The sequence below is a fragment of the Coenobita brevimanus genome, chromosome 80 (genome assembly GCF_032717465.1).
Source record: "Coenobita brevimanus isolate Jiangsu-jjx chromosome 80, ASM3271746v2, whole genome shotgun sequence".
Classification (NCBI taxonomy): domain Eukaryota; kingdom Metazoa; phylum Arthropoda; class Malacostraca; order Decapoda; family Coenobitidae; genus Coenobita; species Coenobita brevimanus.
The window spans coordinates 58,640,150-58,665,149 of NC_137033.1; the positions used below are offsets into that span (position 1 = coordinate 58,640,150).

Here is a 25,000-nt window from a genome sequence, read left to right on the forward strand (position 1 = left end):
GTCAGTAGCGCGAAAAACCCTCACAGTCCTCGTCCACACTAAGTGCTTGCTGGTGTGTGCAGGTGTGGGGGTGAGTTTTTCATCTAACCCATACAAGTGGCCAAACTGGACGCGGGCGGGTACGAAGGAGAACTTCTGTGGGTTTCAGTGATGCAGAGTTCCCGCCCTCACCAGCAAGCATTTGGTGTGGACGTGACCTTAGAGATTTAGTGGTGTCGGAGAGGGACGCCTTTGTGTTGTGGCACCAATACACAACTGTCAGGTTATACAAGCGTCCCTCAACTGCTTCCCCATCCCCTGAAAGGAGGATGCTGGACTGCGGGAGAAAGCTTAAGCCTTCTGTCCACTGCGTTCACATTTCAGATGAACCTGGGGCTACTATTACTACTACTGCTACTACTATTACTACTGCTGCTGCTGCTACTACTACTACTACCACCACTACTACTACTACCACCACTACTACTACTACTACTGCTGTTACTACGATGACTTCTTTCTTAATCTGATCTAGTTATCTCTGGAAGATCTTATGGCCCGTCCACACTGAACGCGTGCTGGCGCGGGCGGGAGTTGTGCATCACTGTAACCCATAAAAGCTCTCGTCTGCACCCGCCCACGTCCACGAGCGAGAACCCTGGATAACAGTATTACAAATCTCACACCCACACCAGCAGGCATTTGGCGAAGAGTTGACCTTAATGCAACCTAATCTACTCTCCCTCCGTCCCCACAGGAAAGCCCGACCCGCCCCACAACTGCCAGGTCAGGAACATAACCATGACCTCCCTCCACGTCACCTGTCTGCCGGGGGACGATGGGGGACTCCGCCAGAGGTTCCTCCTTCAGGTAATCCTAGAGTCGACTGGCCTTGTGAGAATGTGAGACTGACTAGGAGGGCGTATGTGGGGGAAGAGAATGTGAGACTGACTAGGAGAGCTTACGTGAATGAGGAGAATGAGAGACTGACTACGAGAGCTTACGTGAATGAGGAGAATGAGAGACTGACTACGAGAGCGTATGTGAAGGAGAATGAAGAGACTGACTAGGAACGTGTATGTGATGGGGGAGAATGAGAGACTGACCAGAAGAGTGTATGTAAGGAGGAGAATGAGAGACTGACAAGAAAAGCGTATGTGATTGGGGAGGAGAGACTGACTAGGAGAGCGTATGTGAATGACGAGAATGAATGACTGACTAGGAATGCGTACGTGAAGGAGAATGAGAGACTGACTAGGAGAGCGTATGTGAAGGAGAATGAGAGACTGACTAGGAACGTGTAGCCTATGTGATTGGAGAGAGTGAGAGACTAACTACGAGAGCGTATGTAATTGAGGAGAATGAGAGACTAACTACGAGAGCAAACGTGATTGGGGAGAATGAGAGACTGACTAGGAGAGTGTATGTGAGTAAGGAGAATGAGAGACTGACTAGGAGAGCGTATGTGATTGAGGAGAATGAGAGACTGACCAGGAGAGTGTATGTAAGGAGAATGAGAGACTGACTAGGAAAGCGTATGTGATTGGAGAGAGTGAGAGACTGACAAGGAGAGTGTACGTAAAGAGAATGAGGGATTGACTGGGTAAGTGTGTGTGAGAATGCGAGACTGACCGAGAGAGCGTACGTGGGTGAGGCGGTGGAGACGGAGAGATGGATGATAATATGGACGGTTGGAGTGGAATGGTATATGAATGAGGGTTATCTGAATTGGAGGGAAGGCAACCTAAGGGCGGAAGACAGAGTTAAGGCACCTAGCTAAGCACAAGTACAATAATTTGAACTGAAAAGATCATGTGTAGGTTTCAAAAGAACCCGTTTACTACGGAACTTAACAAAATCGCAAGACAGTTAATCAAAAAAACAAATGATACCCGACGTCTAATTGGGTTAACCTGTTCAATACGATGATGCCTTATCATTCATGCTACAACCAGACGATTCTTCTACAATCAGGAGAGCCATATTGTGCTGCTGGGAAGGGAAACAAACTCCCTTAATGTTTGTTTCTGAGAAGTCCCCTAGGAGTAAAATCATCAAGTGGAAGCAAGAAAAAGAAAAGAGACGTCACTGTATTGTTATTCTGGCCTAGACTCGCCTGGACGTGAAATAGTGGACTGTGGGAAACATGAAGGGGAATGTATACACCTATAGTCCTTGTTTGGTGTATTATAGTCCTTGTTTGGTGTATTTCAACTGGTAACGATGCCTTGAACAGCACCGGAAAATGAAAGAATGGCGAGCATCCTGAGTTGGCCATTTTATATATGTTTGAAGATTATTTGGTGTTGATATACTGCTTTGTGCTTATATCTCTTCCTTTGTAGACTTCTTTCTGTTCCCTACTGTACATCTCCAGGCACATGAAAGAAACACTGTCTTTGCCGTGTGTGTGTGTGTGTGTGTGTGTGTGTGTGTGTGTGTGTGTGTGTGTGTGTGTGTGTGTGTGTGGAGGGTTAATATAGTGACTGTTTCACGTGCTACAGATCTTTCACCTTAACTTGGCCCAGATTTTTTATCCTTTCCAATCCATATTATTTATTACAGTGGCAGAAAAAGACATTGCTATACCTCTGCATCCTTTCCATTGCACCAAATCATGATTAACACTAAATTTCAATCTTGGTCCATCACTACTACTCACCATATAAGACAGGGAGATGGCAATTTTAGACCAAGTTAGAGTGAAAAGAGTACAACAGGTGTACTTGAGGTGAGTATGGGTGTTGTGGTGTAAGGGAGCTACATTGCAGTGAGGGGACAGAGGATCATTTAGGATTGTATATTGTATTGGTACTGAAATAGGCGTTGGAGAGGGACGCCTTCTTGTGGTGGCACTGATGCATCCAGGTGAAGGACATGGCCGGATGCACAAATATCCCTCAACTCTCATCCCTTTTCTGTCCAACTCTCTAATACAAGAGTTAACCGTCAATCCCAGTCCTTCATTTATCCAACAGGTCAACTATGGAACTGTCTCCCTCTGTGTGTATTTCCTGCCTCCTATGATCTCCAGTCTTTCAAACGCAGTGTGTCCAGGCATCTCGAAATGAACGGATCTTGAATGTGGCTCTCTTTTGTATTGTTTTTTTTTTTTTCTTGGAAGGAACTGTTTGCGGGCTCCTGGCCTTTGGTTCCTTCTTTCTTGCAAAAAAAAAAAAAATCCCCCACCACCCAGAAGAGGGATGGTGGGCTGCAGCAATAGTTTCCTGTAGACCACTGGGTTCACAGCCATATGAGCCTGGGGGTGCAATTACCACTATTACTGAAGAGGAGATTGCTAGTGGTCACAGCATAGTCTGGGTAAGCGAAATATTGTCTCTATGGGTGGGCATGTATTTATTTATTTATTTATTTTTTAATGCAAAGAAGGAAGAGCCAAAGGTTTGAAGCCCACAGTGTCGTTCTTTCCGTAAAAAGCTATATAGAAGAGAGCCAAATTCAAGATCCGGTCATTCCGAGATGCCTGGACAAAATGTGTTTTAATAGACTTGGAGGTCATAGGCAAAAGGAAATACAGACTGAGGAAGACAACTCCAGACCTGAACTGTTGCCGACATGAATGACTATCAGTTAACTCTTGCATTAGGGACTTAGACAGTAAAAGGGTGTGTATGTGTGTGTTAATCTCCCTGCTTGTCTCAGGTATACCCACTGGGCTCCAGACAACCAGCAGTAGAAATGACGGAATCCACTCCAACATTCTCCGTATCTCGACTGCGGCCCGCCACGACCTACCTTGTGGGTGTGGCCGGGGTAAACCACCGGGGAGCCTCCATGCCCACACAGCTGCAAGTGGTGACCAACACTGTACCCAGGCAGACCCAGGAGACCAGTGCAGGTATGGTGACGCTCTGTTCCATACGTCATCATCATCATCATCATCCCGCCTCTTTTTCCCCACCTGCAGGAAGGGTGAGCTAACGTCTAGAAAGCAAGGAAAAGGAAATAAAATGTGATGGTGCGAAACTTAAGCAACATGCCCAATGAAATAACACACACACACACACACACACACACACACACACACACACACACACACACACATACACCATTCAAGCCCCTGGAATCCTGGCTCCACATACACGCACACACACACACACACACACACACACACACACACACACACACATTCATTCACCATTCAAGCCCCTGGAATCCATTGAACTAGGAAGAAAAATTTGCCTACTAATCCACTGTCTATACTCTACACACGATACCAAAGCCTCTATTTATGTTACTCTGTTGCTGATGAAGGCTTGAATTTATGCACCTCATTTCACTGTCCATCTGATTTATGATTTTGGATAAGGATATACTAGAATGTAGCTTTAACCTTTATTTATTTAGCTCAGGCACGATTATCTGAACTAGGGGGGGGGTTCGAGCCAGCCTTCAATTCCTTCATAACTTGGGTCTTTCTTAAACTGAATAAAAATGAACTACGGTGTTGATGACGTTCCCTGGTGGACTCAGGAGGCAAGGTTAGGAAGTATCAGGGTTAAGACATCCTTACTGAATGAAATGACACACACACACACACACACACACACTAGGAAGTATCAGTATTAAAACATCCTTACTGAATGAAATAACACACACACACACACACACACACACACACACACACACACTAGGAAGTATCAGTATTAAAACATCCTTACTGAATGAAATCACACACACACACACACACACACATCATCTTCACTGAGGGGGCAAAACTTCTCATCCCATACCTTGGCATCTCCTGTAGACCTGGGGCGTGACCATCAGTGTTAACTATCTATCTATCCATTGCCAGACGCCTTAATCCCGTAAGGGGTGGCCATAAACAAATCGCCTCCATGTCGCCCTGTCCTCCGCCATTTCATTGCCCTGCTCCCAGCTCACACCTCCCTCTCTCATATACCTCTCCACTCCATCCCTCCATCTCATCCTGGGCCTCCCCCTCCCTCTCCCCTCTTCCACCTCACTCACATACACTCTCCTCGTCAGTCTCTCACTCTCCATCCTCTCCAATGTTAACAATTTATATATATCCACGGACAAAAACTCTCTTACTCTTCCACTGCGCCTACCTCACACTTTGGGCATATCAGTCACTTTCCTCCCTGATGCATCAAGTTACAAACCACAAACAACCTCTGACCTCGTTCTCTATCGTCACAAACAACCTCTGACCTCGTTCTCTATCGTCACAAACAACCTATGACCTCGTCCTCTATCGTCACAAACCAAACTTCACCTAATATTAAGTCTCTCCCACTTGTCGCTTCTCTTTGCTGGCTAAAAGTCCTAAGCTGAGAGATGTTTGGAACGCTTTTAGTGACTAATATTTTACCTCTTCGACTTGTCACTTTCCCTTGGTGGCTAATATTCCTAAGTTGAGAGGTTTTTTATGTCTTTCTGGCTTTAAAGTTCATCTCTTCTTCTTCTCATCTTCCTCTAATGATCAATATTTCTATGTCCAGTGAGGCTTCATATGTTCCTGTGGCAAAATGTTTCACTTATTCTGTTTTTCACTTCCTCTGCTAGCTAGTATTCCTACGTTGTGTGAAACTTGGTACGTTTCTGCTGCCTAATATTTCATCTCATTTACACTACCCTTTCCTCTTTTTTTTTTTTTTTTTTTACATAGGTAGGCTTACTATGTTTCTATACCGATACATCATGCAACTTGTGATGCGTCAGGGAGGAAAGTGAAGGACATCTGTAAATGCGAAGTAGACACAGATGAATTATCGTATCGCATCTTATCGTTTATAAAGGCTCCAACGTGCTTGCATGCGTCGCCCTTGGGTGCCTAATGGCGGCTTTCCACGCTGCTCGATCTCTGGCAGCCTCCCTAGTAAGTCCCTTATCCCTGAGGCCACATTCTATGACCTCGTCCCCGGTCTTTTTTCGTTGTCTCTCGAAACCCTACCCCCGACATCCACGCTTCCCACATCCCGCACGCAACTGTCATCCTCCATCATCTTCACATGCCCCGAACCATCTCAATTTACCCCTCATCATCAACAACAATACACTCCATTCCCACCCTTCCTCTCAACTCTACCATCGTTATCCTAGCCCCCCCAGGCCTCGCATTCAAGGACGCACTACACATCCATCCAGCCATTGTCATTTCTTCTGTACATCTGAGCCTACGAATATCCTCTTCCTTTACTGACTGTACCATCGCAAATTCACAGCGTACACTTCTCTGTTACTGTTTTCGATGCAAGTTTACACATCTGAAAGTCATCATTTCGGCCACGATATCAGTTTGCACAGAACAATAATTTGCCAATGATAAGAATTAAATAAGACTAGATGGCCATATTAAAACTTCTCCATGCACCAGGATAGAGTTCCATGTCACCTTTCTAGATGTTCTCATACTTAGTTTCCATCAGTAGCACACCATACGACAATAAGGTATAGAAGGGCAAAATATTACTGATGTGAAAGAGTAGTTATGAAGTCTAGTCACAGAGCATACGAGTCGACCTTTCCTCACTTCCTCCCTTCATCCACAGAGCCAACCAGGGAAAGAGAGAGCATATCCGGGGTGCCTATGGGGGTGGGGGTGGGTGCAGGGGTGGGGGTGTTTGTCCTACTCCTGGTTGGGGTGGCTGTACTGGTCGTCCTAGTCATTCGTCGTCGCTACCGGCCTCCACCCTGCCCTCCACCGCCTCCACTCCTTCCACCCAAGAGCCTCTCTGCACTCAGTAAGGACGAAGACACCTGCGCCTCGCCCCTCCCGTCCTACTGCTCCACTCATCATGACACCGACCAGCTCTCATATACGCCAGGTGAGTTACAGTGCAGTGAGAGCTTTATAACTACTCTATCTATCTATCTATTGCCAGACGCCTTACTCCCGTTAGGGGTGGCCACAAACAATTCACCTCCATGTCGCCCTGTCCCCCGCCATTTCACTGCCTTGCTCCCAGCTCACACCCTCTCTCTCATATACCTCTCTACTCCATCCCTCCATCTCATCCTTTATAACTAGTGTGTTGTTCAAATCATGTGTTTTTTTAGTTTTTCATATAGAGAGACTGACGAGGAGAGTGTATGTGAGTGAGATGGAGGGGGAGAGAGGGAGGGGAAGGCCATGGATGAGATGGAGGGATGGAGTGGAGAGGTATATGAGAGAGGGGAGTGTAAGCTGGGAGCAGGCCAGTGAAATGGCGGGGGACAGGGTGACGTGGAGGCGATTTGTTTGTGGCCACCACGTATAAGGGACTAAGGCGTCTGGCAATAGATAGATAGGTAGATTTTTCTGTCTAGACGATTCTGTTCAATTTCGGTGGACTTTTCATACTAGAACGGTTAGATAAGGCCTTCACTACGAACCCCTTCACTACTACAAAGTGTGCTAAGGTGTGCCAAAGCCGCTAACTTATGACGATCAGTTTTAAAATTTGGTGGTAGTGGTGACGACCATCATCCACTGACTTAATGCAGCGCTGCCTACTTCTTCCTTCACTTTTATCATTCTTTTTCTGTGTCTGTCCTCCTCTCTTCCTATTTCTCCCATCTTTCCTGTCACTTTTTATTATTATTCTTTCCTTTTCAGGTGGCTTTACATTGAGTGACAAGCCAAATGGTTTCCTGTAAGCCAGAAAACCACTTACGCGCTGGGTGGTAACCATATAACCAACCCATACGTGTTCCCTACGTGTCAACAAGTAGGTTGGTGGAGGGTTGGTGCCCCTCCCCGTCAAACAACTAACTCGGAGACAAACGGCCACCCTTTACGGGATTATGGCGTCTGGCTATAGATAGACAGATATAAAATTTAAATATATATGTAAGGATAAGAAATTGTTAGAATCAGCTGTACTTTACGTAATACAATTAGCAATGAGTTAGGAAGGCTAATCTCTCTCTATCTACAACCCGAAGCCTTAATCCCAGAATAAGTTACCACAGACTAAGTACCCCCATGTCACCTTGTCCTCCGCTGTCAGGCTACCCTCTCTCCAGCTCAAACCCTTCATCTCGTATATACCTCTCTACCCCATCCCTCCATCCCATCCTCGGTCTCCCTCTATGGACTTTCTCAGCCTGTGTCAAAAAATCTGGTAGCGCCAAAAATAAACCACAAAAAGGCCCATTCCTACAAGACAGATTATTTTCCCATGTTCACTCGACTGTCATTCAGGTAAGGCTCATTTATTTATTTATTTATTTTTTTTTTTCAGACCCTGGTGGTGGTGGCTGTCTAAACCCTGGCCACATCATCGCCACCGTCCCTGTCGCTGTCCACACCACATCCCCGCCACACAACGGACAGCCTTTCCACACCCACTCCACAGCACCACCCACCTCAGTTAGTTAATTTCACGTGTTATGCTTTACTAGGCTTGGAAAGTTTGCTCATAGGGAAACAGTGGATATGAAGAGGGTGGGGAAAAAAAATATATGAGTGACAGTGAAGGTGGGAGGAGGCGTGGTAGGCCAAGAAGGTGGATAGATATGGTTTATGAATCTTTGAGAAAGAATGGTATGGAAACTGACACGAAATGGAGCTGAGTGAATGAATTTTGTACTGAGGAGGCATGACGCGGGTTTCGCACTTTTATTTTCTAAGTAACAGTTGTCTGGCTTACTTTATTAGGTAATTACGAAGCTACTAGTGGATAGGTGTATCAGCCAGATGGAGTCAGGATTCCAGAGACTTGAATGGTGAGTGAAAAAGAGTGTAGCATTGAATTGGTCAGACTTTGGTTAGCTTCCTCATTTTCCCTGCTTGGAAGAAATTCAGGGACCTGTTGCCTCTCCTGACATTGAGAGGGCTTTCTCTATTTGCTAAGGGATCTTTGTATGCGGCATGTGTTAGGAGTGTAAGGCTGTATGGTAGTGAGACCTGGGCCGTAAAGGAAGAGGATATTAGCAGGCTCAAACGTACCGAAATGACAATGGCTAGGTGGATGCGCAGTGCGTCCCTGAGTGAGAGGCCTGGGGGGGCTAGGTTTACGATGGAAGAATCAAGAGGAATAATAAGAGGAAGGATGAGACTGGAGTGTATTGGTGTTGTGATGACGAGAGGTAGACTGAGATAGTCTGGGCATGTGGAGAGGATGGGGGATGACAGTTGGGTGCAGAAAGTGAGAAGTGTTAACGTTGGGGGTAAGGTTGTGAGAGGCAGACCGAAAAAGACCTGAAACGAAGTCATAGTGTGTGACCTCACGGATTAGGGACTGAATAGGGAGGCTGCCCGAGATCGAGCAGCATGGACAGCCCCCATTAGGTGACCAAGGCCGACGTATGCAAGACTGCTGGAGGCTTTATAAACGATACGAAACGATACGATTGTCATTTTTTTGCTGGCTCTGTGGACCCTACCTCACCTCCCCGTAGGACATGAAAAGAGGTCTGGATGATGATATAGTTGATAATAATGATGATGATGATGATGTTAGTGATGATGATTATGTTGATGTAGGGATGGGGATGAGAATTATGGTGATGACAGTGATGAGGATAATGACTATGATGATGATGTTAGTGATGAGGCTGAGGATTGTGATGATTCTTCCTTCCTTCCTTGTATATTTTTAAAAAGTTAGATTCTTGCGTCGTTCCTTTTATATTTAGAAGAAATTTTAAGAGACAGTCCTTGATCTCATTTTTTGATAGTTTCTGAGCGTATGATTTTATGTGATTTATTATAAACCTTGAGGAAGAGATGGAGAATGAGAAACTGACTAGAAGAGTATATGTGAGTGAGGTGGAGGGGGAGAGGAGGAGAGAGGGACTAAACATGAGAAACTGACTAGAAGAGTATATGTGAGTGAGGTGGAGGGGGAGAGGAGGAGAGAGGGACTAAACATGAGAAACTGACTAGAAGAGTATATGTGAGTGAGGCAGAGTAGGAGAGGAGGAGAGACGGACCAAGGATGAGAAACTGACTAGAAGAGTATATGTGAGTGAGGTGGAGGGGGAGAGGAGGAGAGAAGGACCAAGGATGAGATGGAGAGATGGGGTAGAGTGATACATAAGAGGTGTGTGAGTTAGAGGGAGGGCAACCAAATGACAGGGGACAGGCCGACGTGGAGGCGATTTGTTTTTGGCCACCCCTTACGGGATGTAGGCGTTTGGCAATCGATAAATAGATAGATAATTGGGCGTAAAATTACCCTCTCTCCTATTCAGTCTTGAGCAGTAACACTAAATTAACACTAAAATAAGAGCCTAGTCACTATACTCGCGGCGCACGACTCTGAGATTGTCATTATCTTACCCTGGCAACCTACCATTCAAAAGTGCGTCCCATTTCGTGTATAACATGAGACGCAAGTGATTCGTGTATAATAATAGTCGTGTACAATATATTCGTGCATAACAATATGATTCGTGTATAATATGATACGAAATCGGACGCACTTTTGAATGGTAGGTTGCCAGGGTACGATAATGACAATCTCAGAGTCGTGCGCCGTGACTATAAGACGTTCTATAAGGAATAATATTAAAAAGAAATACTGTGTTTTTCTACCATTAAGCTAAAGGGAAAAAAAAAAACTGCATAAGGACGAAAATCTCAGTTAAAGTAAATGAATTATAGGCGTAGGTTTGCTTTGTATTGTATTTATTTTCTATCGCCTCTCTCTCTCTCTCTCTCTCTCTCTCTCTCGCCTCTATACACGAAGGTCGACTAGACGTAACTTTTGATCAACTCTCTCTCTCTCTCTCTCTCTCTCTCTCTCTCTCTCTCTCTCTCTCTTGTATTAATTTCCTCTTGCCCCTCATACAGGAAGGAGAATTACAGCACACCCAGCTATACCATCAGGATCCCACCCACAAGGACACCCAGATCTCTCCCCAGTGCCCCCACACCCACAGCCACGCCCACCCCACGGCCCCGTCCCACTCAGGCTCATCTCTAGCGTATACCGTGCCTTACCTGCCTCACGCTCACCAGCCGCAGGTAAGTTGGTGGGGCATACATGGCAAGACGGTAGAGTTTACAGCCTATCTCAGTATACAGGCTGGTCTGTGAATAACTCTCCTCTAGAAAGTCACGTGATGGTATCTTATTTGCTGAGGATATGGCTCAGTCTGCTGGTTTGGGCGAGGTGTTGCAGTGGGAGTAGGAAAAGATAAATGCCTGAACAGTACCCCACTAGAAACTTAAGTGGCGGTATCTTATTTGTTGAGGAAATGGCTCAGTCTGCTGGTTTGGGCTAGGCGGTGCCGTGGGAGTAGGAAGAGAATACATGCGTGAACAGCACTCCACTAGAAACTCACGTGGTGGTCCCTTACGTATTGCGGAAACGGCTCAGTCTGCTGGTTTGGGCGAGGCGTTGCAGTGGGAGTAGGAAAAGATAAATGCGTGACCAGCACTCCACTAGGAACCCACCTGTCAGTATCGTATGTCTTGCGGGTACGGCTGAGTCTGCTGGTGTGGGCGCGGGTGTGGCAGTGGGAGAAGGGAAAGACTAGACCATGCAGGGTAGGCGCTGTGAATGCATACTGAGCCGTCCCTATAACACAAAACATAAGCCTGGAAGAATGAAATGAAAAGATTATGTAACTCCCAATTAAGTCTATTTGTATTTGTTATATTTTGAATACGTACTGCAGATGGGCGCCTTCACGTGGTGGCACTGATATAACCATGCTGCTCTACTGCCTTCACTAGTACAAACGTCCCCCAGTAACTTCCCTATTCCCCGAGAGGAGGATGGTGGACTGCAGGAGGAAGGCAAGCGTACATTCAAATGGGTTCGCCTTCAGATGAGCCAGGAACAACACCAACAGCAACAACAGCAACAACTACTACTACTACTGTTACCACTACTACTACTGTTACTACTATCACTGTTACTACTACTACTACTACTACTAGCACTACTATTAATACTGCTACTACTACTACTACAACTATTACTACTAGTACTATTACTACTTAACCGCCACTACCCTTTCTAATATTACTGCTGCTGCTGCTGCTCTTACTATTACTACTACTATTACTACTGCTACTGCTACTACTACTGCTACAAAAGCTAAACGATTTTATTCACCTACAGAGGAAGAGATGGAAAAAGTGATTTACTGGGGACATAAAACAACTTCATCTCTATTTTGGTCCCACTATAAAAAAAAGAAAGAAAAAAAGAATAATAGCAGAATATGAGAGTGCTGTCATTCTACATACCCTCCACGGCACTTCTTCGTGACTACCACCATAGTCTAGTGTTACTCTCTTACTACAACTCAAACTTCAAGGCAGAGAGATGGGAATTTTACAACTGTAGTTCTTTCATTGAGTGAGGTGGAGGGGGTTAGAGGGAGGGGGAGGCCAAGGATGAGATGAAGGGATAATGTGAAGAGGTATATGAGAGAGGGGTGTGAGCTGGGAGCAGGGCAATGATATGGCGGGGAACAGTGCGACATGGAGGCGATTTGTTTGTGGCCACCCCTTACGGGAATAAGGCGTCTGGCAATAGGCAGATAGATAGAAAAAAGTACAGGGTAGTCCACATATAACGCCCCCCTTTCACTCATATGTTACATCATTTCTTCATTGTCCACGCCCACACCAGCAGACTTAGCCGCCCCCGCAACACATGAGATACCAACAAGTGATCTAGTGGAGTGTTTTTTACCGACTGGGCTTTATAATGAGAGGGGTGTGATCAGTGTGAAGAAGTTATATGTATACGATATAAGGTATGATAAGGTATAATAAGGTGCTATAAGAAGGATGGGGGTGAAAGTATATGAGAGAGGGGGATGAGTTGGAGAGAGGGCAGTGTGAAGGCGGTGAACGGATTGATATGGAGGCGATTTGCTTGGCTACCCCTTACGGGATTAAGGCTTTTGGCTATAGTGTAAAATATAGGCAAGCATTATTATTATTATTATTATTATTATTATTATTATTATTATTATTATTATTATTATTATTATTTTCATTATTATCATTATTATTGTTGTTGTTGCTGCTGGCACTGCTCCTGTTGTTATTATTAATGCTTTCTTTTTTATTATTATTATTATTATTATTATTATTATCATTATTATCACTGCTTTCCTTTGCAGGTCATACTACCATCTACAGCATCAGGTGGTGGACTCACACTGCACCACACATCCATCAACCCCTGCGTTTATGTACCCAGCCCCTCATCTCACAAAGTCGACCCCGAGATCCACTGCACCGACGTCTCACTGCCTAACCACTGCACCTCACGCCAGACCGCTGATTCCGCGCCTTGTTCATCCATCCTTTCATCGCGCAAACTCGATCCTTCAAAGCACTCCTCGGATTCATCATTACACACACAGGATCCCTCATGTCACCCTCTCGATCCCCTACTTCAGTCATCCAACACCCTGCTACACTGTTCTCATCCATCTTTGCACCCCTCTCATCCATCTCCCAGCCCCCTAACTCACCCATCACGCCCCCTGCCACACTCCCTAACACACTGCACAGACCCACACCCCACCCACCCCTCCCTATACACACACTCTCTAACACACCCCACAAACCCACACCCGTCCATTCCCCCACTGCACACACACTCCACAGACCCACACCCCACCAGTCCCTCCCTGTACACACACTCCCTAACACACTCTACAGACATACACCCCCCCATTTCCTCCCTGCAAACACAGTCCCTAACGCACCCAACAAACCCACACCCCACCATTTCCTCCTTGCACACACACTCCCTAACGCACCCCACAAACCCACACCCCTCTAATTCCTCCTTGCACACACACTCCCTAACGCACCCCACCGACACACACACCTCCATTTCATCCCTGCACACACATTCCCTAACGCACCTCACAGACCCACACCCGTCCAGTCACCCCCTGCACACACACTCCACAAACCCACACCCGTCCAGTCCCTCCCTGTACACACACTCAGCAACGCACCGCACTGACGTACACCCCTCCATTCCCCCCTTGCACGCACACTCCACAGACCCACACCCCTCTAATCCCTGCCTGCACACACACTCAGCACCACACCCCACTAACACACACCCGTCCAATTCCTCCTTGCACGCCTCCCACCTCCCTCCACATACACCCCTGCCCTGCCTTGCACCCTGCGATGTCCGTGCAGGGGTAGGCCTCGTCTCCCCTTGTCACGAGGCACGGAAAGCTTCACGTGAGGAAGGCAACAGTGATCGAGCAACGAGCGAAAAGGAGAAACCCAAGGCTGAACACATGCTCAATATGGAGAGTTCTGTTTAAGCCCAGGACCCTCCTGAAGCTTAGGTATTTGTAGGAATGAGGAGGAGATGAAGGGATGAGATGGAGAGGAATATGAGAGAGAGGGGATATGAGTTGGAGATGAGGCAATCAGATTAGACACCAGAGGACAAGGTGACATGGAGGCGATTCGTTGGTGGCCGCCATAGATAGATAGATAGATATTTTGATTGATTGATAAAGAGATACATGAAGAGACACATATAGACAATAATATGTAGACAGACAGACGGACAGACAGACATAAAGACATATAAGTAAATACACACATAAACAGACGTATGGAGACAGACAGTAAGAGATAGACAGACAGACGGGAAGACAGGCAGATAGATAAATAGACAGATAGATAGATAGAAAGATAGATTGACTGACTGCTTAATGGATTGAAAACAGATAGACAGATTCAGAGGCAGAGACAGATAGACAGGTAGATAGAAAGACAGACAGATCGATAGGCAGAATGAGGAAGTTTTGGGCACTCTCCTTTCCTTTGTCTTCAAAAAATAGAAAAAAAATTGTATTGATTTTTTCTTGTATAATTAGGTCGCCTCAGTTCCTTTCCTCTTCTCATCCTCCCTCTCCTTCTCCTTCTCCTTCACCTTCACCTTCACCTTCTTCTCCTTCTATTTCTCTTTCTCCTTCACCTTCTCCTCCTCTTCTTCTCCTCCTCCTCCTCCTCCTCCTCCTCAGTCTTCACATCTTTAAGACATTCTTGGTAGAAAAAAGATATGGGAACATTCTCTCTCTCTCTCTCTCTCTCTCTCTCTCTCTCTCTCTCTCTCTCTCTCTCTCAGACATAAGAGTTGCAAAAGGTTATCGATCACACCTACGTTTTCTGAATCAGGTCCTAGTGCCAATTTCCTCGTCTCTCTCTCTCTCTCTCTCTCTCTTACACACACACACACACACACACACACACACACACACACACACACACACGACAGATTTAAATTCATGAGAGAGAGAGAGAGTGAGAGATAGTTGATGTGTGCCATGTGGGGAGAACACAGAAAATGTGAGATTGACCAGGAGAGCTGTGAGTGAGATGGAAGGGAGAAAGAAGGAGAAGGAGACCTAGGATGAGGGAAGATAATGCGAGTTGGAGAGAAGGCAGCCTGATGGAAGAGAACAGAATGACATAAAGGTGAGAGCTGTGAGTGACGTGGGCTGGGGAGGAGGAGGAGGGGACCGAGGATGAGGGATGGGATTAAGAGATATGAGTGAAGATACTGTGAGCTGGGGAGAAGGCAGACTGATGACCTAGAACAGAATGACATAAAGGTGATTTGTAGCCACTCCTTAAAACAGATAATACTATATTCTTTTCACTCTAACTTGGCCTAAAATTGCCATCTCTCCATCTTGAATGCTGAGTTGTAACGATAGATTAACACTAGAATATGATGCTAGTCACGAAGAAGTGCTATGGGAAGGATGTAGAGCAGTAGGATTGTCTTCTTCTGCCACTGAGCTACGTGAAATAAGCTGCAAATGGACGAAAATCTGGGCCAAGTTAAGGTGAAAGGAGTATAGCAAGGGAAAGTGGTTACCTTGATTATGGACGCCGTTTAAAAGGAAAACAGGGTTATATTTTTTACTTCTTCAGGTGAGAGAGACAGGAGAGTGACGCCTTCAGGTGGTGGCACAGATATGGCCAGGCGGTGGAGCTATCCTGGTTACACATGGCCTGCAGTCCACTGAGGCCACATTCAGATTAGTCTGGAGTTTACTACTACTGCTACTACAACTACTACTACTACTACTACTACTACTATTACTATTGTACTGCTGCTACTACTACTACTGCTACTATTACTACTACTACTACTACCACTACTACTACTACTACTACTACTACTACTACTACTACTGCTACCGTTACTGCTATTACATTTGTTTAAACTGGCAGCTCCACCGGCCAGATAAATCGGTGCCACCATGTGAAGGTGCTCCTCTCTCTCGCCCCAAGGATTAAGGTGTTACAGGTAAAATAAATAGCCGAGGAAAAGGTGCTACGAAATCTCCAAAGCCACTTAAAGCACGAGTCTTAGGCCGAATTGAGTAGAAGTGAAGAGGGATGAGTGACAAACAACAAGGCACGTGAAGAGGCAGGAAGACTGGAAAACAAAGAAATTAAGCACGTAAGAAATAACAGAAGAAGTGACACAGAAACGAAGCACGTAAGGAAGAAGCAGGGAGAATGATAGAGAGGCAAGGCACGTAGAAAAGAAGCTGAAGAGTGACAGAGAGATGAGGCACGTAAAAAACAAGCATGATGATTCACAGAGCAAGAAGGCACGTAAAAGAGAAGCAGGGAGGCTAACAGAGACAAGGCACGTATAAAAGAGGCAGGGAGATTAACAGAGAAAGAGGCGAGGTACGTAAAAAAGAAACAGGGGGTATAAGGGAGTGAGAAACTAAACACGTATTATATCTTACTGGTGTTTATATAGCCGTGCAGTGTTTTATTTATATATGTGATTAAATACATGATTCACACAATATGGTCTGATTCATTTAGCCCTCTTACTCTTTTGGAGAGTGACGCCTTCACGTGGTGTCACTGGTATAGCTAGAGATCTCCGCTGCCTGGTTATCTAAACGTCCCCAGCACCCACTCTAACTCGGACAGGAGGCTGGTGGACTATATGGAGGGAAACTTCAGTCTGCAGTCCACCGGGTTCACATCAAGACGAACCTGGGGCTACTACTACAACTAGAGAGAGAGAGAGAGAGAGAGAGAGAGAGAGAGAGAGAGAGCGTTAAAGGTGGCGTAAACTGAGACAGACTGTGTTAGTATGAGCAAGACAGAGTGAAGTTTGTCACAGAGAATCAGGCTATCAGCGAAGCATGAGCTGGTCTTTTGTACATCTAGAGGGGACGCTGGAGAGGGACGCCTTCATGTGATGGCACCGATAGAGCCGGGCTACTTCTCTGCCTGGTTATGCAAAACGTCCCCAGCTCCCTGCTCTATTCGCTGAGAGGAGGATATGGACTCTAGGATAAAGGCAGCCCCAGCCAGCAGCACATTGGCAACACACTTCAGATGAGCCTGGGGTTACTGCTACTGCTGCTGGTACTGCTACTTCTGTTGCTGCTGCTACTACTACTACTGCTGCTTCTGCTTCTGCTGCTGCTGCTGCTGTTGCTTCTAATACTACTGCTGCCACTGCCATTACTACTGCCACTACTACAAGTACTACTTCTGCTACTAGTACGCTACTACTACTACTACTACCTGCCTACGACCTGAACAATGTTATGCTTCGATTTTGCAGTAAGAAGGAAAAGTGCAATATCCAAGACTGTCCATCTTTTCAGTGTTTGGAGAATTGCGTATTATTTTCCTAGTTTACAGGTGAATCGGTGGGAGGGCATTAATAATCAAAGACACACTGGCTCTACACTCCTTTCACTCTAACTTGGCCCAGATTCTTTTCCTTTTGTGGCATATTTTACGCAGCTCAGTGGCAGAGAGAGAGAAAAAAAAGGACAGTTCTACGGCTCTACATCATGCCCATAGCACTTCTTCGTGACTAGGACCCATATTCTGGTGGTAATCTGTAGTTATGGTGAAAAATTCGAGACGTATGGTAATTTTGGGCCAAGCTAAAGTAAAAGGAGTATAGCAATAAATGGCAAGCAACTTTTCTATGGCGACTCATCTGGCTGCGTGCTGGTTGCGTTGGGAGATGATGGTACGAGTAGTGATGGTGATAGTGGTGAGAGTGGTGGTGGTGGTGGTGGTGGTGGTAGTGTTGTGGTAGGAGGAGGACGAGGACGAGGACGAGTAGGAGAAGGAGGAGAAGAAAATGAAGAATAGTAGTAGTAGTAACAGGAGTAGCAGTGGTGGTAGCAGTTGTAGTAGTAGTAGTTGTTGTTGTTGTTGCAGTAGTAGTAGTTGTTGTTGTTGTTGCATTAGTAGTAGTAATAGTAGTAGTAGTAGTAGTTGTTGTTGTTGTTGTTGCAGTAGTAGTAGTAATAGTAGTAGTAGTAGTTGTTGTTGTTGCAGTAGTAGTAGTAATAGTAGTAGTAGTAGTAGTTGTTGTTGTTGTTGCAGCAGCACCTGTAGCAGTGGGAGCAGGGGTAGTAGTAGTAGTAGTAGTGGTAGGAGGAGGAGGAGGAGGAGGAGGAGGAGAAGTGGTAACAGCAGTATCAGGGGCACCAGCAGTTGTAGCAGTAGTAGTGGTAGTAGTAGTAGTAGTAGTAGTAGTAATCAGTTGTAGTAGCCAAAGGTCTGTAAACAAAGTGGACTATAGGCTTAAACTGCCCTTTTGAAGTCCACCATCCTCCTTTTGGTGGATAGGGAGGGTGCTGAGGGACGTCTGTATACCCAGGCAGTGGAGCCGCCTGGGTATATCAGTGCCATCACATGAAGGCCCCTGCACCATGGAGGAGAGAGAGAGAGTGAGAGAGGAGAAGGGAAGTGGGGGAAGCTGGGAGGATGGGAGCGAAGGGAGGACGGGAATGGGAGGAGGGAGGAGGTTTGGGGGGGGTGGGGGGAGAGGAGAGGAAAGGATGGAGGGAAAGATGGCAGGAGAGGGAGAGTTGGAGGAGGGCGAAGGAATGGCAGAGAAGAGGAGAGGGGTCGGAACAGGATCCTTCCCAAGGCAAGGTGCAGGGAATTACAAGGAGGTTTGGCTCCTGGATGGTCGTTGCAGCTGTTCCAAGTAGCACAGCACCACAGCACCATTACGATCATAGCCAGCACCCTCTGTAGTGCTAAGTGGAATTAACTGGAAGTCTGTGCCCGTCCTTGTTCAGCTGTATATAAACATCTGGCCATGTCTAAGAAGTATTATACAAGATAGACCCCTCCTGCCCGGGAAGTCCTTATTTTATTCCTGCTCTCTCCAGACGCATTTATTTAGCTTGTGGAAGACTTTTTAAACTGAAAAGATTACATACAGCCACCCTTAGCTTCGTCTTCACTAGGGGACTCTTGGAAGCTGAATGAAAATCTGGAAATACTGTAGAATAAAATAATAAAACGCATTATTGAAGGGGTAATCATTTGTCTCATAACGAACACCTTGTTAGCGTGATAAACTAATCCTCGAGTGGCAAGGCTACGATAAGAGATAGGTATAATCAGGCGTCTCATTTACCAGCACATTGTTAGCAGAGTAATCCACCAGGACTTGATAGAGACTGGAGGGGTTCACCTTCACTTACCCAACAAAATGATGTCTCTCTATCGTTCATTCTTAACGCAATAGTCTCTTTACCTTAACTTGGCCCAGATTTTCGCCCTTTTGCAGCTTACCTCACGTAGTTCAGTGATGGAGAAAGACAATGCAACGGCTCTACATACATTCCACAGCACTTCTTCGTGACTGGCACCATATTCTAGTGTTAATCTTTTGTAGCAACTCAGCATTCAAGTAGGAAAGATGGCAAATTTAGGCCAAGTTAAAATAAACAGAGCATAACAGACATCTTACTGAGAACAGGACTGAAGGGTGGTATTCTGAGTTACACAGGGGTCCTCGTAACACCTCTTCCTAAGCGATTTATTTTGCATGTTACACCTGACCAGTCTCCTCTGTGCTGTTTACATCTTCTTCACCCCGAGGACCTGCTATTTACTGTGCCCACTCCACGGTGCTGGAGAGGGACGCCTTCACGCGGTGGTACCGATGTAGTGAGGCGGCTCCAATGCCTGGCTATACAAAGGTCCTTTATCTAATTTCCTGTACCCCCAAAAGAGGATGGTGAACTGTAGGAGGAGGCAGCCTGCAATCCACCGGGTTCACATTTCAGATGAACCTGGGGCTACTACTATTACTACTACTACTACTACTTCTAATACTAATACTACAACTAATACTAATACTACCCCTGAGGCCCTGTGTATAAAGTCCTCTAAGCCTATACTGTGAATATGACTGCCTGTTTGTACTTAATTATTCACACATACAGCTGTCAAATACTTCATAGCCAAATTAAAACAAGTATTAAAGTGAAAAATAATCTATCTATCTATCTACCTACCTTCCTATCTACCTATCTATCTGTCTATCTCTCTATCCATAGCCAGACGCCATAATCCCTTAAGGGGTGGCCGTTGTCTTTGAGTTAGTTGTTTTACGGGGAGAGGCACTAACCCTCCACCAACCCACTTGTTGACACGTAGGGAAATATAAAGCAAAGAGACTCAAATATTTCCCAAAAGCATATACTGTGTTAAAAAAAAATGTAATACGTTATATAATCAAAATATGGCCAATTAAAAGAAAATCTATTGGCGTTGCTTGTATATAAAATTAAGTGATGTTAACTGAAGATGGTTTGAATGTTGTGTTACGTGTAATGGTGGAGAGATGCTGTCAACCCCACCGTCTTGTCTGTCCTTATGATTTTGATGAACGATTATTATTATTATTATTTTTATTATTATTATTATTATTAATGCTGCTGCTGCTGCTGCTACTACTACTACTACTACTACTACTACTACTACTACTACTACTACTACTACTACTACTATTATTTTTATTATTATTATTATTATTATTATTAAATAGAGCCAGGATTCCGAGGGCTTGAATGATGAATGGAAGCATGGCCCACTGAACTGGGCAAACTTGGGCTGTCTGGACGTTGCTACTCCTCACCCTGCCCTAGGGTGGGAAAGGAGGTCCGGATGATGATGATGATGATGATGATGAAGATTATTATTATTATTATTATTATTATTATTATCTACTGCCAGACGCCATAATTCCGTAAGGGGTGGCCATTTGACTTTGAGTTATTTGTTTTACGAGGAGGGGCACTAACCCTCCACCAACCCATTTGTTGACACGTAGGGAGCACGTATGGTTTGGTTATATGGTTACCACCCAGCGTTGTAAGCGGTTTCTTGGCTTACAGGAAACCATTTGGCTTGTCACTCAATGTAAAACCACCTGTAAAGGAAAGAAAAGCAATAAGAAGTGACAGGAAAGATGGGAGAAATAGGAAGAGAGGAGGGCAGGCACAGAAAAAGAATGATAAAGGCTAAGGAAGAAGTAGGCAGCACTACATCAAGTGAGTGGATGGTCGCCACCAAATACCAGTTATTATTATTATTATTATTATTATTATTATCATCATCATTATTATTACTATTACTATTATTATTATTATTATTATCCCCCTTAAGTAGTGCACATACACATTATACTGGATTATTAAACGGGTTAACTAAAGGTGATTTTTGAAACGGAGACTAACTCTTTTCATGGAAAGAACTTGACGAAGAGTATTAACTAATCCCGTAAAATAATGAATAATAAAACAGGAACACTGCTTTTGTATAATTTATTGATTAACACAGATCATAATAATAATGTTCAAAGTTAATTCTCACATAAGCAGTAAAGTGGCTAAGCTTTGAATTTTAATAAGTAAAGCAAACACAGGTACAGCCAATCCAATCCTCTTCATAATCAATAGATGTATGAGAGCTCTTTCAAAACGCACTTAACTCCTTCACTGAGATCACATCCTCTGTATTTCATCATAATAATCTCCTTTTTTTTTTTTTTTTATGCAAGGAAGACGGAACCAAAGGCCAGGAAACGGCAAATGGTTCCCTCCAAGAAAAAGCAGAAACAAATTAACAGCCAAATTCAAGATCCGTTCAGCTTAGGAGTTACAATCTACACCTATTACTAAGATCAAAGACAAGCCTCTCAGAATGAAGGAATTACAGACTACATATATTATTAAACTCAAGGACAAACAACTTAAAGTGAAAGGATTACAGGCCATCTTTATTAAAAAAAAAAAAAAAAAAAGTAATTTCTTCATTTCAGAGGGAACCTTACAAGTTTTATTTCTCTTGTGACTTATTTTATTCTGTTTTTTTCTGAAGATTTTATTTGACCTAAGACGAGCCTCAGATAGTCCCAGGATCAGAAACTAGATCTGCTACTTCCAATGATGTCTTTCAGTACTCCAGTGATGTCTTCAATACTCCAGTGATGTCCTCAGTAAGTAGAACAAACCCGTCACAGTCAATTTTTTTTTTCAGTTCAGCGGTGGACTTGCAAACCATCAGTGCCTTTTGCGATATTGACAGACGTACCTAATTTTCAAGTTGCAATCAAGGGGGCTGCGTTGCCGGCTCCTACGCCTGTACCCATAGCATTTCTGTTTCTCCATGTTCACTTCACCCAGGAAAAAATCGTCGTCAGTTTCTGTTATGGCCGCAAAGAATGGGAGAAGAAAATGGTCAGTTGCCGCTGTATGTGTAACACCTTCACGAGATATTTTATAAACTTTATCAAATATACGAGTAATGTAGAGTTAATTTTAAGTAACACAAACCAGTCCTCAGCCATTATAAACCTACAGTTACTGAAGCCCTTATGGGAGAAAAATGTTATAAACAATCCGTGACAGAACATCAGTAACTGTCTCGGTAACGGTTGATGTCTACACTCATTTTGTATCGTAGTCTTCTTTCAACATTACTCCATGAATAAGATTATAAAATTTCTGGAAAATATATATATATATATATATATATATATATATATATATATATATATATATATATATATATCGCGGGATATCCTATGTATTATTCTTGCATCAGCATAGCATGTTATTCAATGTATAAAGCATTTCTATAGTTTGTTCAGTTTACCTTGGCCCAGATTTTTATCCTTTTGCAGCTTATTTCACGAAGCTCAGTGGCAGAAAAAGACAACGCTCTAGCTCTAGCCCTGTCTAAAGCACCTCTTCGTGAATAGCACCGATACCACCAGCTGGCCCAACTAGCTAGTCATACAAACGTTCTTCAAACACTTCCCTATCCCCGAAAAGGAGGATGGTGGATATAGAATGGCAGTTTTAGCTAGCAGTCCATTGGGGCCCCATTTCAGATGAACTTTGGGCTACAACCACCATCATTGTCACCAGAATCCGCCCCCTGCATGTGAGGTGGTCAGCGTTAGAAGGGAGTTTCTCGTCAAAATGTAGATGGGAGAAAAATGCAAGCTTCCTACAGCCATGTCATTTTTATGGGTAAAGTGACGCCTGGTGAGTGAGTATATTTTGAAAACTACGCACCATTTGAAAATACAGTTCTTCAGCTTTGTAGCCTGCCACGTTTTTCACCCACCGAAATTCTTGTCGCGAGACCGCAGACTAAACTGAACGCCTCATGAGTCATACAAAGTCGACTGTTGTGGGCCATATGCAAGGGGAAAATTAGGACGCAGCCAAATTTGACCCTCTGTCTTAAAGGCACTTGTGGAGGAGATTGGTATTGTTCTACGCCTGCTTCAGCCATGTTCCTTCCTGTAGTTCAAAAGTTTGCACTATAAGTAGTCTAAACACTACTGTTGTGGTTGAAACGAATGTAATACGCCCTCTATTGTCTTGAATATACTTACCTGTACTTGACATTTTATTATTATACAACTTTATTTCTGCCATTTGCCTCCCTGTGAGAAGAACCCTGGTCTGACCCTGGTGAGGCGCTGTCTACCACAAGGGGGGCGCCGGATCCCTATACTAAATGTACTCTACTGTATTATATCTAAAGGACGGCTACACATAAACAGTTGCTTACCTGTGGTCGACAAGTATGCTCTGCCAGACTGACCAGAGTTAAGCCAGAAGTGCAACAAGAATAACTGAAAGAATAGTAAGTAATGATGAAGAAGTATATTAGTGTGGACGTGATGAATGTGATGTGTCTGATACGGGAAGAGATTCTTGGCACATAAGCTCAGGCGACTTCGCTCACGGCCACAGCAGTGAACTTACTTTCCTCTCGTATCACCTGCACCAACTTGGGCAGATCTGCATGCCCCGGGTTTGCAGGTACGAGTCCCATCATGTTACAGTTCTCATGTAAGTCGTGCCAGGTGCTGGTATCGTGACTGACATAGTAGCAGGTGGACCCCAAGGAGAAGGTATCCAGTTCACCACACCACTCTGTAATGACGATGCTTTGGTCAGTGTTTCAGTGTTTTACTAAGACTTGATGGAAACCGTATTACTTGAAAATTATTATTATTTTTTTTTTGAATAATAATAATAAAAAAAAAAATGGTGACGGGAGAGAACAATAAAGAAAACTACTACTGAGCGGTTTAGGAGGCATAGCTGCCTTCTACCACCGTACCTATAGAATTTACCTGTGTTAATATATAGATAGATAGATACATAGATAGATAGATATAGATATAGACAGATACAGATATAAATATAAATATACCCTATATATATATATATATATATATATATATATATATATATATATATATATATATGAAAGAGCAAAAATAATGAAGTTTGACTAACCAGGTACTGAGGGCAATTGTCGTGGGCTGTCACAGTTGCAGTGGTACATGCAGTCACTGGAGGACACCATCACCGCCATCACCACCAGTGAGTGCAGCACAACGCGGCCACACATCATCATCACACCACAACACAACACCAACACACACACAACCACGGCGCACACACCACAGTACTGTCAGCCACCGAAGACAATGTGGGGCAGACAAATTTGGGCAAAAGGGGGTTGTAGGATGTGAGGGAGGAGTAATGTTATGAGTTAGGTAAAGCTGAAGAAACTGAGTGAGGGAGGTGTGATATTCAGTTTTGTGTGTGGTTAGCTGGCTAGAGTTTTGACAGTCGGTGGTGCTCCTGTGGTGCTTCAGTGTTGAATGGACAGCAGAATGTGGGCTGGTGGTAGAGGTCAGAGTGTGTTGCTGTTCTGTCCTGCCACGATTATATACGCAGAACTCTACGC

General features: G+C 44.5%; 1 protein-coding gene across 1 annotated transcript in view; it reads left to right on the plus strand.

Moving 5' to 3' along the window:
- The window catches only part of LOC145409367 (uncharacterized), a 199,507-nt gene extending 176,336 nt beyond the window's left edge, over positions 1 to 23,171 (plus strand). Inside the window, exons 15-21 of the mRNA XM_080279837.1 lie at positions 737 to 849; positions 3,643 to 3,838; positions 6,519 to 6,794; positions 8,193 to 8,320; positions 10,837 to 10,921; positions 22,117 to 22,217; positions 23,115 to 23,171. Of these exons, the coding sequence (XP_080135963.1) occupies positions 737 to 849; positions 3,643 to 3,838; positions 6,519 to 6,794; positions 8,193 to 8,320; positions 10,837 to 10,921; positions 22,117 to 22,217; positions 23,115 to 23,171 (956 nt within the window). The remainder of the gene's footprint in view (positions 1 to 736; positions 850 to 3,642; positions 3,839 to 6,518; positions 6,795 to 8,192; positions 8,321 to 10,836; positions 10,922 to 22,116; positions 22,218 to 23,114) is intronic.
- Positions 23,172 to 25,000: the final 1,829 nt, after the last annotated feature.